The sequence below is a fragment of the Lepidochelys kempii genome, chromosome 1, assembly GCF_965140285.1.
Source record: "Lepidochelys kempii isolate rLepKem1 chromosome 1, rLepKem1.hap1, whole genome shotgun sequence".
NCBI classification, from domain to species: Eukaryota; Metazoa; Chordata; order Testudines; family Cheloniidae; genus Lepidochelys; species Lepidochelys kempii.
Genome location: NC_136380.1, coordinates 290735897 through 290751273, shown reverse-complemented (window position 1 = coordinate 290751273; position 15377 = coordinate 290735897). Strand labels below are relative to the sequence as shown.

General features: G+C 40.5%; 1 protein-coding gene across 3 annotated transcripts in view; it reads left to right on the top strand.

Annotated features, from left to right (window-relative positions):
- The window catches only part of RASSF3 (Ras association domain family member 3), a 167089-nt gene extending 162263 nt beyond the window's left edge, over positions 1-4826 (top strand). For 2 of the 3 annotated variants that reach the window (XM_073327885.2, XM_073327886.2), the window contains one exon: positions 1972-4825. In XM_073327885.2, the coding sequence (XP_073183986.1) occupies positions 1972-2121 (150 nt within the window). In that variant the 3' untranslated portion in view covers positions 2122-4825. Of the gene's footprint in view, positions 1-1971 lie in introns of all 3 variants that reach the window. The other variant, XM_073327884.2, reaches the window with a different exon arrangement.
- The last annotated feature ends 10551 nt before the right edge of the window (positions 4827-15377 follow it).

Sequence of the window (15377 nt, the reverse complement as noted above, 5' to 3'; positions counted from 1 at the left end):
ATTGTGAAATACTGACCAAAAGTCGCTATGCAGGTTATTTCACACATGGAATATTAAAGCAGTGAGTTCTGCTGTGCAGCTAGAAACAGGTGTTAATTTTAACACACACACACCCCAGCTCCCCCCTTTCACATGGGGTACACCTTTCTGAACAATTCCCCTTGCGCTGAATTTTTCCATTCTTGGGCTCTGTTCAAAGCTGAATACATACTTTTGGAGGGAACATGGGGGAAGGTTAAGCAACATCTCTTAATGTTTTGAGTTCCACAATGGTGAGAAAAACTTCCCATTTTTAAAACACACACTCCCGCTCCCCCAATACTAAAAAGTTACTGAAATTTGAAATTAAATAGTACTCAAAGTACATCCCGAACCAACCAAGTTTTAAAATAACTGATTGGATAATAAAAGTATATAATTATGATGACTGAGTACTGAAGTTAGTGTGTAAATCACTAAAAATCACTTGTGAGCATATTTGGATATCTCACATTTTTAGCAGCATTTAATCAACTCCTTCCCCCCCCCCCTTTGTGACATCACAATGTACATTTTCCCTGCCTAACCTGGCCAGGGGGTTGGCTGGTGCTCTTAAGCTGCTACTGGAATAGTTTGCATTACAGTGATTTGTAAATATTTCACTGGAACAAAATCTCCTCCACCCTCACCCCCAAAGCAGATCCCACTGGGAATCAATACTTGGAAATGATTAGGGTTGAGTGTATCTCTCATCACATGAATAGACCCAGTGAAGTTAGTGGAGCTGCACAAATGAGTGTAGTTACAGAGGACTGGGCCCTATGGTTCTTTTTTTTTTCCATTGTCAAGCTGAAATCACCACAGTGCAAACCAATGTGCTGCTGCCTTGTTAACCAGACAGCTCCAGCAACAGCAAAGGTTGGAATTCTTCCCTCCCAATCCTTTTACCTTAGTCAGGTGTGAAGTTCAAAGCCTACTTGGGACCATGTCAATACAAATATTATTAAGTATCAGACCATTTAAAAAAAGAGATGAAAATGAAGTGCAAAAACTATGTCAGTGCAACATTTTTAAAGTTGCAAGTTGTAAATTAAAATAGTCAATAACCGTGAAATTTAATGTAAATACAGCAACATTAACTGCTACTCTGCACATTCTGTATAGTTTATAATATATTACCATTTGTCAAAATGGTATGCTACAAGAAAAACAGGGATCGAAGTTTATACATCCGTGTAATGTGGCCAAGTTGATGTTTCTGTAGGAAACTTAACTTTATATTTCCTTAACTGTGGAAATTGTGCTAACTTGGCTTTTGTACACCATATAGTAGGAGTAGTCAATTATTTTTTTCTCAAGGTCCACGTTTCTTGGGCAGGGTGTAGTCTGGGTCCAGACTCCAGAAAACATAATTAAAAAAAAAACAATAATAAGTAAATAAAAAGATTCCGGGATTAATTCAGAAGTCTCCAGCGATCTGGATTTGGCCCATGGTCTGCCTATTGATTACCCCTGCCAAATAGTAACACTATTATTAGGATGTAGATGAAATTACTTAGTTCCAATTTTCATTCATTGACTTTGTTAGGATTAAGTGGCTACCATCAAATTAAAACTCAGTCTTGTGTCTGGAAATGTATTGTATTAATGTACTAATTGTTACAGGTAATGCTGTAAAAGAGTGTAGAGAAATGTTTTTCTGTTTTTTTCCCCCATTGTGTTTATTTTGTGGATTTGCAAACACTTCATGTGTAGTTAGATGCCCCATTGTTTCTCACAGAAGAGAGAAGAGAAACGTTTCAAAAAGAAAAAATGTTTGCAAAAACCACAGAAATTAGCAGGAGGACTTCCAGCCTAGTATGAAACTATTTTTTGCTCTTTTCTTGATGCAGAATAGATTCTGAGTTGACAGTGTCCCTTTAAAAATACAATATGAGTAACTTGTGTATTTCCTGTTCACTACATCAGGCTTTCCCATTTTTTTTCCCCCAGTGGGAAGCCTTTAGCCTTCCTGAACTGCAGAACTTCTTGCGTATACTGGACAAAGAGGAAGATGAGCAACTACAGATCTTAAAGAGGCGTTACGCAGCCTACAAAGACAAACTTGAAGAAGCCCTTGATGGAGTGTGGAAACCAGGTTAAAGTGGGGCCAAAGAACACTCAGGAAAAATGCCCTGGAGCATGCCAAACCTAACCGTACAGAACAGCAGCAAAGAGTAGTTTTCTTTATTCAGAAGACTGGTTTGTGAAGCGAGGGTTACCTGTACTTTTCTATACATTTAGACCCATAAATCAGGGCACTTAGTGTCTTGCACCCATAAGTAAGGAATTCTGCATGTTTGTACATCAACTTGCAACCCCCTATTGTGCCTTCAAGGGCTTTCCAGGTTACCTTTGTGTAAGCTCTAAATCTGTTATCTAGGATGCTAACAAATAAGAATTTTTTGACCACTTTTTATTATTTGCTTTAATATTAATGATAGCTTTAAAAGTAAGGAAGTGCAAATTGATCATTTTAAAAATTAATAAAACAGCTTAGCCATGTATGATCAAAAACAGATTGGAGCATTATGTTTGAGACTAAATAGATTTGCACTACCTTTCTGTTTTCAAATATTTACTGTGTAATTTGTGAGAAAACAGTTATAGGTGGAAGGGATGTAAAACCTTTGAGGTTCTGTGAAATTGTGGAAGATTTTAAAGTAGTCTTACTGGAGAAAGTAAAGAGCAAGTTGAAAAGAAAGCAAGAGCAGAGGAAGTGACTATAACAGCTGATGGAAGATTGATGTAAAGTGGAAATACTAATATAGAAGAAGAAATGGAATTTTATTTTTCCTAGTGAGTAGTTGTAAAAGAATAAAGTTTTAGGATGTTCTAATATTATGAATAAGTTTTTAGAATTGTGTACATTCTCACTAGAATAGAAATGAGGATAATTTATACAAGGACTGGGAGGGAAGGAAGGAAGGAGGTTACATATTAGTGGAAATTAAACTGCCTACATTGGAGAAGCTAGTTCCTAAACATGTGAAAGCATATATGGTTTGAGATGTGCAACAAATATAATGAGCTGTTATCTGCTTAAATTTTGAAATGTGAGTAGTGAGTATATCTCATTTTTATAAGGAACACCCACCTAATCGGTCACTGAATGTCTAAATTAGAAATATAGATGCAGGTACATTGGTCTAACTGAAATCAGATCTTTCAGCTGAGGTCCAAAGAGACATTTTTTAGGATGGACAATTTCAAATTGTCCAATCTTATGAAGACATGAAAGCTTCCTCCACTAGTGTGTTTATTTAAAGGCTCAGTAAGGCAAAGAGAAGTAGAATTTCTTGTCTGTATTTCCAAGGAAGCAGAGAATTAGAATATATTGGTCATGTTGTAGATGAATCGCTTAATAACTCCAGTTTTGGTAATTTAAATTTTTTTCTAATTATATTATTTTAAAAAAATGGTCCAACAGCTAATTACCAAATTCTGTACACTGCTGATTTACTTGATTAAGAGTAGGAAAAAAATGTAGCAAAAGAAAATTTTGTACTTTACTGTAACTGTCATTGTTATTCTTTCAGAAATATTTATCGAAAGAAGCACGTTCAAAGATACCAAAGAAATGGGTGTGCAATAAAAGTATGAAGAAGGTTTGAATAACTGACAAGTTTTAGTCATAACCACATGGTGGGGAAAAGTCAGGATTTATGCTAGTAAAGAAATGGATAAATAGTGCTGGCGATTCAAGAACAGCAATTGTTTCTCTTACTGTAAAAATGTTCATTGTAAATTCCCAAGGAATAGTTGACACTTTGGTGACACCTAGTGGATACTCTGTGAAACTCCAAGATGTTTCTGTTCTTTATATGAATTTGACATCATTGTGCCTTTGTTTCCTTTATTTAGTAATGGACACCTCCTTTTTTTTCTTTTGGCAAAATATTTTTTTGCAGATGCAGCAAGACAATCATATGTTTTAAAGTGTTAAGAGAACTTAAAAAGTAGGACTAACTATAAAAATATATATGGTATATCTTGTTTGTTTTTATTTTATTTCACATGTAACATTGTAGGGCATGTGGGACGTTTATCATCGAAGTGAGACACTTTATCATAATGGTTCAGGGAGTACTTTTACATTTTGTTAACATTGTTTTTCTATAAATACTACATCATATGGATGGATATTCGATTAACATCCACTTAATTTATGTAGTGTTAACCATAACAATGTAATCATTAGATAATAGTTAACGTTGAACCATTTGTTCTTCAGATTTCAACACTGTTTGAGTCTGTAGTTTATAGATATGTGAATCTTTTTTACTTGAACTAAATTATCTGTCTTTAAAGTGGGCATCTTCATTTGCTTTAGCCAAAACCTCAATCAGTGTCTTATGCACTACAAGTTTTAATTTGGGGAAAAAAAAAAACTTACTGTATTTTAATTTTGTCGTAGTCCACAGTTAATTGTTGTTAAGACTGTTTTGTTTTATTTTTTTACACACTGGTTACTACAACAGCTTTAATTTAAAAGAAATGGTCAAATCTGGCTCATTTTTTTCTTTTTAATTTTATTATCAAATGATCAAGCTGTCAAACCTTTGTTGCAGAACTGTTTTGTATTAATTATGTGATGGTACCAGAATTATGATTAAATGACCTGGGGACAATGCAGGGAAACCTTTAAAATTTATGTCTTTAAAAAAAAGTTATACTATTTATAATTTTGACAAGTTTAATTTTTATTTTTATAGGGAAGTTTTTATTCCCCTTGATGTTGTTATTGAATGGCAAATGATAGTTCCATTATTAAAGTTGAAGTTGGCAGTACTTTATCATTTGTGTGGTGTTTTACCTTGCTAATATTGTATTACCTGAAGTTCATGTTGTGTTCATTTAATGCTCAATAAGACCTCTTTATAAGGAAGCTACTTGGCAAAATATAGCCTCCTTTTAAGCACAAATTAAGATTTATTACTCATGGGGGAATTCTGTGCCAAAAAATAAACAATTCTGTTCCAAAACATTAAAATTCTGCAAACAATATTTTACAATTTTGCAAATTTTATTTGTCAAAATAACAGTACACAATCACGCCAGTTTCAATTATTTTGGTAATTTATTTCAAAATACTTGTCAGTAAGTATGTCTGTAACAATACAGACACACACACACAAATTCCCCCAGGAGTAGAGAGTTAAAGAAACCCCTATGACAACCCAGTTCCTGTTTCTCTGTCCCGTCCCCCCGCCCCACCAGAGCCCAGGCAAGGGTCCAGACATCTACAACCCCTCCTCCCCTAGAGCCCAACCATGGGGCCCCCCCTTGCCAGATACCCGCAACCCCTCCCCCCAGAGCCCAGCGTAGGGCCCTCTATTGCCCAGATACCCACACCCCTTTCTCCCTAGAGCCCAGTCATAGGGCCCCCCAGCCTAGACACCCACCCCCCCTCTGCCCCTCAGAGCTCAGGGATCCAGAGGGAAAAACAGCCTGATGCTCAGTCCCGTGCTTGGGTGGAGTTTCCTGTGCACCACTGCCTCCTTCCTTCAGGGCATGCTGGGAACTGAAGCTGCCAGGAACCCTCTAGCTCTCTCCCCTTTCCCCTGGCCATGTCTTCTATGGGGGAGCTGAGTGATACTGGGTCCAGCAGCCCCTAGTGGCAGCCAGCAGCACTGTAGCCCATTTCTGTGGGGGGAAAGGAAATTCTGCATGCACAACATTAATTTCTGCAAAACTCTGCATTGCACAGTGGTGCAGAATTCCCCAAGGCATAATTTATGAGACAAGAAATATTTACTTTGGTATATATATGCACACCATCAGTAGAAAGTTATTTTTTATTTTGGCTCCTAGTTTGATTAACAATATAAGCACTCCAAGTGGCTTAGTGGACCGAGTATTGGATTAGGATTCTGGAGACTTGGGTTCTGTTCCCACCTCTCTACTGTCATCCTGGCTGACACTGGCCAAGTCACTTTTCTGTTCCTTTGTTTTCTTATCTGTAAGATGGAGGTTACAAGGAACAGGGAGGTGAAGTGTAAAGCACTGTGAGATCTAATGATGAAAAACGCTACTTAAAAGCTAGCTGCTATTTATTTATAAAACAAAAGAAAAATTCCTTGACTCCTAAGAAGAACCTTGTTAAGAAAAGGCTTATTTCAGTACATTATTTTCTAGCACCAGCATTTGGATTAAGGGTGCTTTGAATTTGTAAGGGACACGTTCAACTGAAAGGTGGCCCAAAATTTAGGTTTTGGAAGAACATGATTCTACGAAACATGAAATCAGAAGAAATGTTTTCATGGATTGTTTTCTTAAAAAATTCCAGTGGAAAGTTTTTAACAAATTAAACACTTTCTTTGGTAATGGTTGTACTTTAAACATTATAACATTGAGATTTTGTCACTGTCCAAATTGATGATAAAATGGAAAAAGTAAACAAACAGCAAAAACAACAAGGGATTGGAGTATTTAAAATTATCTGGTTTTAATATTCTGTTAGTATCATGATTAAAGAAACTGACATTTTAAATCCTGTTTTTAAACAGTGTACCTCTTAAACCGTTAAAGGACATAAAAGTTAAATTATTTAAAAATCTGTTGCCCTTTAAAATTTATTAAACCTTAAATGCTAATTTGCTGTTTTTAATTTTTATGACAAAATACTAGTCAAACTTTTAAATTATAGATGAGAGAACCATTGAAAAAGTGTAAAGGATGGATTATTAAAGCCTGGGTGGTTTGATTTTAAATCAGTGATTTAAAGCACCAATTTTAATCATGACTTAAATCAGCAAGGAGAAAACCTTAATTTAAATATTTGATTTTAGCCTTATTTTGCATTTGTACTTTTTAGTTATTTTTCCTAAAGATAAGTTCATTTTCACTGGTTGGTATAACTATTAAAAAATGTTGATTTGAAACCAAATAGGGCCTTTGTACTTAATTTTGTACATCTTATTGCTAAACAGGAGGACACTTATCTATATACATTTAAATAATTATATAGCACAAAATAAATCTATTCCAATTCTTAATTTTTAAATGTTTTATGTTAGAGAATTGTGAGTGACATGTTTCTTGTTTACTAGTGTGACAAAGTTCCTCCTCTACCTTGGTGGGTGTTGCGCTTATTGGCGGATTTGCTCGCCTTGGAGCTTCATGGCAGCCCTCAGTTTGGCCGTTTTTGTGAACCCACGGTCCAGGTCAACTCCTCCTGTGTCTGACCAGGAGTTGGGAGGTTTGGGGGGAAGCCGGCCTGCCCTCTACTCTGGGTTCCAGCCCAGGGCCTTGTGGAATGCAGCTGTCTAGAGTGCCTCCTGGAACAGCTGTGCGAAAGCTACAACTCCCTGGGCTACTTCTCCATGGCCTCCTCCCAACACCTTCTTTATCCTCACCATAGGACGTTCCTCCTAGTGTCTGATAATGCTTGTACTCCTCAGTCCTCCAACGGTATGCGTTCTCACTCTCAGCTCCTAGCACCTCTTGTTCCCAGCTCCTTACATGCGCACCACAAACTGAAGTGAGCTCCTTTTTAAACCCAGGTGCCCTGATTAGCCTGCCTTAATTGATTCTAGCAGCTTCTTGATTGGCTGCAGGTGTTCTAATCAGCCTGTCTGTCTTAATTGTCTCCAAAAGGTTCCTGATTGTTCTGGAACCTTCCCTGTTACCTTACCCAGGGAAAAGGGACCTACTTAACCTGGGGCTAATGTATCTGCTTTCTATTACTCTCCTGTAGCCATCCGGCCCAACCCTGTCGCACTAGATAATGTTTGTTTACTCGTGATGTGTGTCAAGATGCATTTGGACAGAAATGGGAATTCAATTACATGTACAAAAAATTGAGCTAATAAAACTACATTAAATGTGCTGGATACATAAGAAAAAAATTTTACGTAAACACGTTTTGCATTTAAAACTACCTGATTTATTAAACAAAGGAACTATTAAGTATAGTTAGTGAATTGACAGACTGATTCTGGTCACCAGGGGCCAGATTTTCAAAGGTTTTTAGGTCTCTAAAGATGCAGATGGGTGCCCAATGGAATTTTCAAAAGTGTTTAAGCAGGCTCATGAATTCATAGAGTTTAAGGCCAGAAGGGACCATCGGATCATCTAGTCTGACTTCCTGTATTTCTCAGGTCCTTAATTATCACCAAGTTACCCCATATTGAGCCCAATAACTTGTTTGACTAAAGCATAACTTCCAGAAAGGCTGGTAGTCTTGATTTGAAAGACATCAAAGATGGAGAATCCACCACTTGCCATGATAATTTGTTCCAGTGATTATTCAAGCTCACTCTTGAAAATTTGTGTCTAACTTGAATTTATCTGACTTCAGTTTCCAGTTATTGGTTCTTGTTATGCCTTTCTCCTCTAGATTAAAGAGCCTTTTAGTATCTGGTATTTTCTCCCTGTGAAGGTACATATACACTGTAATCAAGTCACTACATGTTTAGGTGCTTAAGGAGTAACTCATTCTGTTCTCTAGTTAGATTTGGTTATCTTAATAGATCCCCCCGACCAGTACATCATGGGTTTGCAGTTAGCACTCTGAACCTTATCCATTCAAGATCCTGCAGTTCTGAGTTATCAATAATGCTCAAACTCTAAATGTAGAGTGCCATGCCCACCTCTTTACCCACTCTGTCCTTCCTAAACAGGTTATAACCAGAGATTTTGCATTCCAATCATCCCACCAGGTTTCAGTAATGCCGACTATATAACATTTTTTCTCATCCATGAAAAAGTCCAATTCCTCTTGCTTGCTACCTAGACTCCTAGTATTGATATGTAAGCATTAGGAAAAATTTCCTCCATTTGAAATTAGTGGGAGTTAGCTGCCTAACCTTCATTTGAAAATCCCACTAGTCAATTATCTGCATCTTTTGGTGCCTAAATATTGTTGAAAATCTCGCTCCATGAACTTCAAGTTTTTTTAGAACTAGCAAATCATATCCTCTCCCACCTGTTTTTTATTCATAGATTGGAAAAGAAAAACAAAAGTTTTTCTGCTCTTTCAACTCCCAGTTTCTCAACTTTGAATTAACAAGTCCAAATGACAAAAATACTCTCTGCATTTGCTAGCTAAACTGAAACCAAATGTAATTAAGGGAAAAGCTTTTCTGCACAAACAGAAACTGAAAGTACGGACATTTGGAAATATGTAAATGTCAACCTTTGTGCCACTGTAAAGACTGAAAATAATGTAGAGGCTGAATGTAATATGACATATTTATAAAACTTGATTTGACCTCAAAAGTTAAGATGTTTTTTCCCCGATTCTGAATGTAAATAACAAAGGAGAACCCTTTAACTCAATTGGCAGAGGTAACTTTCTTGCTGCCATTTCAAACATTATTGGTATTTACCTTTTGCTGTCGCCTATTGATCCAGAGCCATTCATGTAGGTCCTCGTTTATTTTTACTTTTAAGTTCAGTAATGTGTATGTTTGCTGAGAAGTAATTTAACTTTCTTCTTCAAGGACTGTCCCTGTGGGTGCTCCACTTTAGGCGTCTTGGCACCCTGCACTTCTAATCGGAGCCCACTCCAAGCGGTTACCACAGGTGCGCGGCCAACCGTTCCTCAGTTCCTTCTCTACCACCTTTGGCTTCAGTCAGAATGACAGCAGTCCCCTTAACAACTCTAGATATTCCTCTTATTTCAGCCCAATCAATCGCCACATCTGTCGTCATGCAGAGGGCTTCCTGGGTCTATCTCACTGGCTTCCCCAGGGAAGTTCAGGCTACCATAGAGGACTTACCTTTCAAAGACCAAAAATTGTTCGCAGAGAGCACAGATGTATCCTTACACACCTTGAAGGATACATGCAACGTTAAAGACACTGGGAATATATGTCCCTGCGAACAAAAAGAAACAGGGCATGTTCTATAACCAGCGATTCCAGACTGCCGCATACAGCCAGCCTCAAAGAAATTATGACCAACACCGCAAGCAGCACCAGACGAGATGCCGACTAATACAAGAACAGTCGTATACATCTCAACCATACACTTCCAGGCAAATGTTTTGAAGTGTTGGTCGAGAACACGAGAGCCCCACATTCTCCAATTCCAGAGTCACTTTTAATTTCCAGCTCATTTAGGGACCGCCTCACAACTTTTTACCCCATTTGGAGAACCATCACCTCAGACAAGTGGATTCTGGAAATTCTACAGATGGGCTATTCCATCCCCTTTGTCTCCATTCCACCTACCCACCCTCTTCCCCATCCCTCTTCAGGGACCCATGTCACGAGCACCTGCTACAGCAGGAAATAAATCATTTTCTGCAATTAGGAGCTGTGGAACCTGTACCAGCTCATACAGGATTTTATTCACATTACTTCCTTACTCAGAAGAAAACAGGTGGATGGAGGCCCATTCTGGACTTGCACAAACTAAACAAGTTCATGGGAACACAGCGCTTCAAGATGGTTAACCCTAGCAAACACAGTTTCAGCATTGGAGAAAGGAGATTGTCTCTTGGCCCTCGACCTACAGGATTCTCACTTTCACGTCACTATCCACCGGAGGTTCCTCTGATTCACTGTTCATTACCTGGACTACCAGTTCAGGGTGCTCCCCTTCAGCCTATCCGCAGCCCCAAGGGTATTTTCCAAAGTTCTCAGCGTTGCAGGAGCACACCTTCACAGGCAGGGTGTGATAATCTTTCCCTACCTAGACAACTGCCTATTCAAAGCACCAGCATACCAGGAGGCAGCTGACACCACTCACACCACTTTAACCCTGTTTACAAACCTAAGGTTACAAATCAACCTTCAGAAATACATCCTAACTCCAACCCAACAACTGGACTTTATAGGGGCACACCTTGACTGTATCACGGCATCAGCACGGCTACTCCAACAATGGTTTATTACCTTAACAAACCTAATTACAACAGTATGACAGCCCACAAACGTCCACCAGAATGTGCCTACAACTTCTAGGGCACATGTCAGCTACAACATTTGTTGTGAAACATACCAGGCTTCATATGAGATGTCTACAAACCTGGCTATGCACTGTCTATATTCCTCACAGACACTCCATCAACAGATGTCTTACAATGCCCAACAGAGTGAAACACTCGCTCACATGGTGGACAAAACAAACATACGTTTGCTCAGGTGTCCCCTTCCAACGGGAACCCCCATCGGTAACTATCACCACGGATGCTTCTCTGGTGGGATGGGGGGGCACGCTTGTCCAAAAACACCATCCAGGGCTGCTGGTCCCTCACGGAGTCTAATCTCCACACAAATCTACTGGAGCTACGAGCAGTCCGAAACACCTGCCACCACTTTCTCCCCCTTATGAGCAACAAAACTGTCTAGATTCTCATGGACAACTTGGTGACTGTGTTTTATATAAATCACCAAGGAGGGGCCTGATCTTACCTGCTCTGTAGAGAAGCAGTTCACCTCTGGCAATGCAGCATATCCAACAATATGTACATATCACGGCATCCTACCTACCTGCAAGCCAGAATGCTACAGCAGATGACCTAAGCAGGAACTTCTCACAAATGCATGATTGGGAGCTGGACCCAGGAATACTGCAAATTATATTCAAACAATGGGGATTTTCCTCAATGACCCACAATGCCAAATGCCCACAATACTGTTCCCAAGCTGGACTGGGGAACAACTCTGGGAGACGCCTTCCTTATCAAATGGGAAGCCCCGCTCCTGTATGCCTTCCCCCCACAATCCCCTTACTGAGCCTTCACAAGATCAGGAAAGACAAATCCAGAGTCATCCTAATTGCACCAACATGGCCCAGACAAACATGGTTCCCATACCTGGACCAGATGGCTGTGAGACCACCATGAACCCTTTCCCCGGTGTCTCATCTGCTGACACAGGATGCAGGATGCCGCAGTCACCCCAACATTCCAATACTCCATCTCAAGGCTTGGATAATCCATGAATGACAGAACTTGAAACACGCTGTTTCAAGGAAGTGCAGGACATTCTACCAAACTGCCGACGACTGTCCACACACAAAACATAAGCGCACAAGTGGAAACGATTCTCCATCTGGTGCCAGGACAAGCAAATTACTCCACAATTGGCCCCACTACGCACAATCCTCGATTACATATTGACCTCTCAAAAAATCGGGCCTTTCCACTAGTTCACTCACAGTGCACTTATCAGCTATCACTACCTTTCATGCTAAGGTGGACAGACTCACTGTCTTCACCCATTTGCTGTCCAAGCACTTTCACAAGGATATAGAGAACACTTACCCACACTAAGGGACCCGACCCCTATGTAGAACCTTGTTCTCCGTGCCCTCATGAGCAAACCCATTGAACGGCTAGCGACCTGGTCATTCTTTCACTTATCCATGAAAGTTGCCTTTTTAGTAGTGATCACATGAACAAGAAGGGTGGGAGAGTTGGGTGCTCTAATGGCACACCCGCCTTATATCACATTCCTCAAGGGCAAAGTAGTCCTACGACCACATCCTAAATTCATACCCAAGGTCACCTCCTCCTTCCATCTCAACTAACCCATTTAATTACCTGTATTCTTCCCCAAGCCACACGCCAACAACAGGGAGGCATCCCTACACATGCTGGATATCCGCAGAGCGCTGGCGTTCTACACAGAGAGAACAAAAACGTTCAGAAAAACATCCAGACTATTCGTATCCACAACAGAATGGTCACAAAGTCAAACCATTTCCAAACAGAGACTTTCTAAATGGATCTCTAACTGTACCCAATTATGTTACCAAAAATACAACGTGCAAGCTCCTTCCGGACTTTGCACACACTCCACTAGAGCTATGTCCACATTGATAGCCTTTCTCAAAGATGTACCCATCACTGATATTTGTAAAACAGCTACCTGGGCATCACCCCATACTTTCACCAAATACTATGCCCTAGAATAGCAGTCAGCTGCACATGCTCACTTCGGACTCTCTGTGCTCTCCACTGTAAATAAATGAACTCCGAAGCCCCTCCTCTCCACTGAGGGGCACTGCTTTACAGCCACCTAAAATGGAGCACCCACCTTGTGCAGTAACTGAAGTTCTTCAAGATGGTTGTCCCTGTGGGTGCTCCACTACTCCTCTTCCTCTCCTGTACTTCAGACTTTCACGTCGATCCTCTGGTGTAGAGAAGGAACTGGGGAATGGTTGGCTGTGCACACGGAGCGGTGGGAGGCGGCTGCCGTGCACAGCCAACTGGGGCACTGCTCCTGCAAATCTCCAATTAGAAGCACAGGGCACCAAGACACCTCAAGCGGAGCACTCACAGGGACAACCATCTAGAAGAACCTCAGTTACTGCACAAGGTGAGTAACCTTCTCTTCAATACATTTTCTATATTCATGTTGTAGCAGCAAATAAAGCACATTAGTTGGTCTCATGTACAAGAAAATGTGCCACAAATGTGTTTCTCAGCTGAAATTAGACAAGAGAAACATTGCTAAAAAGTGTGTTTAAATCAATACAGTATAAACCAGTACAGTATTAATGTTTTACTAGGTTGAGAGCTGGTGACAGTGAGGCTAATGACTGACCTGATCCTACTTGGATAAAGCGCCCATCAAAACCAATGAAAGTTTTGCCCACCCAAATACTCCAGGAGAAGGCCCCAAATAGCTGCACGTAGGGTATCTTTTAATCAGGGCCCTGCGTACCCTTAAGTTTTTTCCTAAGGTCAGATGTCTTCAGAGTTTCATGTTAACCAGACCATTCATCGCCCAGTTTTTTTCTTCAAAACATCAGACTAGGCAAGAAGCTGCCTTCCATACCTTGAATCATAGAATATCAGGGTTGGAAGAGATCTCAGGAGGTCATCTAGTCCAACCCCCTGCTCAAAGCAGGACCAATCCCCAACTCAGTCATCCCAGCCAGGGCTTTGTCAAGCCTGACCTTAAAAACTTCTAAGGAAGGAGATTCCACCACCTCTTCCAGTGTTTTACCACCCTCCTAGTGAAAAAGTTTTTCCTAATATCCAACCTAAACCTCCCCCATTGCAACTTGAGACTATTGCTCCTCATTCTGTCATCTGCTACCACTGAGAACAGTCTAGATCCCCTTTCAGGTAGTTGAAAGCAGCTATCAAATCCCCCCTCGTTCTTCTCTTCCGCAGAATAAACAATCCCAGTTCCCTCAGCCTCTCCTCATAAGTCATGTGTTCCAGTCCCCTAATAATTTTTGTTGCCCTCCGCTGGACTCTTTCCAATTTTTCCACATCCTTCTTGTAGTGTGGGTCCCAAAATTGGACACAGTACTCCAGATGAGGCCTCACCAATGTCGAATAGAGGGGGAACGATCATGTCCCTCGATCGGCTGGCAATGCCCCTACTTATACATCCCAAAATGCCATTGACCTTCTTGGCAACACCGGCACACAACAAGAACCACCACTGTCCTTCTATTTGGACAGAACCAAACCATTCAAAAAGTCTCCCAGACTGCAGTTTTAATAGCAGACAGATCCAAAGGATCCACAGTCATCACCCAAAGGCTTTAAAGATGGCTCTCTGGCTGTATCATTTCATGTTACAACTCTGCCACCATTCAACCTTCTTCTAGAGTATTAGGCCATTCTACAATGTCTCAATGTACTTGTATGGCGTGACTCAAGAATATTCCGGTGACCGAGATTTGCAAACCAGCAACTTGGGCTTCAGAACATACTTTTTTCAAGCCCTGTGTCATGGTGCATTCCTCTAGATCAGATGCTGTGGTGAGCAATGCAGTTCTGTCTTCAGTATTAGACTACATTCTGAAGCTCCCTCCTTCCTTTGGGGATACTGCTCAAGAGTTATCACAGGAACACTACTGAAAGAAAAAGGACAGGCTACTCACCTTGTGCAGTAATGAGTTCTGTGAGATGTTTTGTCCCTATAGGTGCTACACTACCCGCCCTCCTTCCCCTCCACTTTGGAGTGCCCTCTGCAGGACTTTATGATGGAGAGAAAACTGGAGGCGGTTTGCTCGCGCACCCCTATATATCATCATTACAGAGCATGAGGATGGGCTGAACAGGTACTGCTACAGCAAATCTCTGCCCCAAGGTGCATGCGCAATGAACTGGAACATGCATCTTGAAGAATGTGTTACTGCACAAGGTGAGTGCTTAGAACGTTGACAATTTTATAAGCAAGGTTACCTTCCCGTACTAGCCCAGCCATTGCAATCTACCTGAAAATGCAGATACCCTGCTTTTCTTTGTCAACCCCACATTCTGCTAGCTGATTACAACTGTAGAACCCTTATGAGCTGGGACAGATTGTATGTGCTTCACTGATGCTTTCCTTAATGTTAACTGACAGGACCACATTACCCTGGCAAATCCAGGCAGTCCAGCTCTGTGTTTGTGCTTGTTCTCCCCTGATCCAGCAGAGACCTGAAATAAATCTTAAATA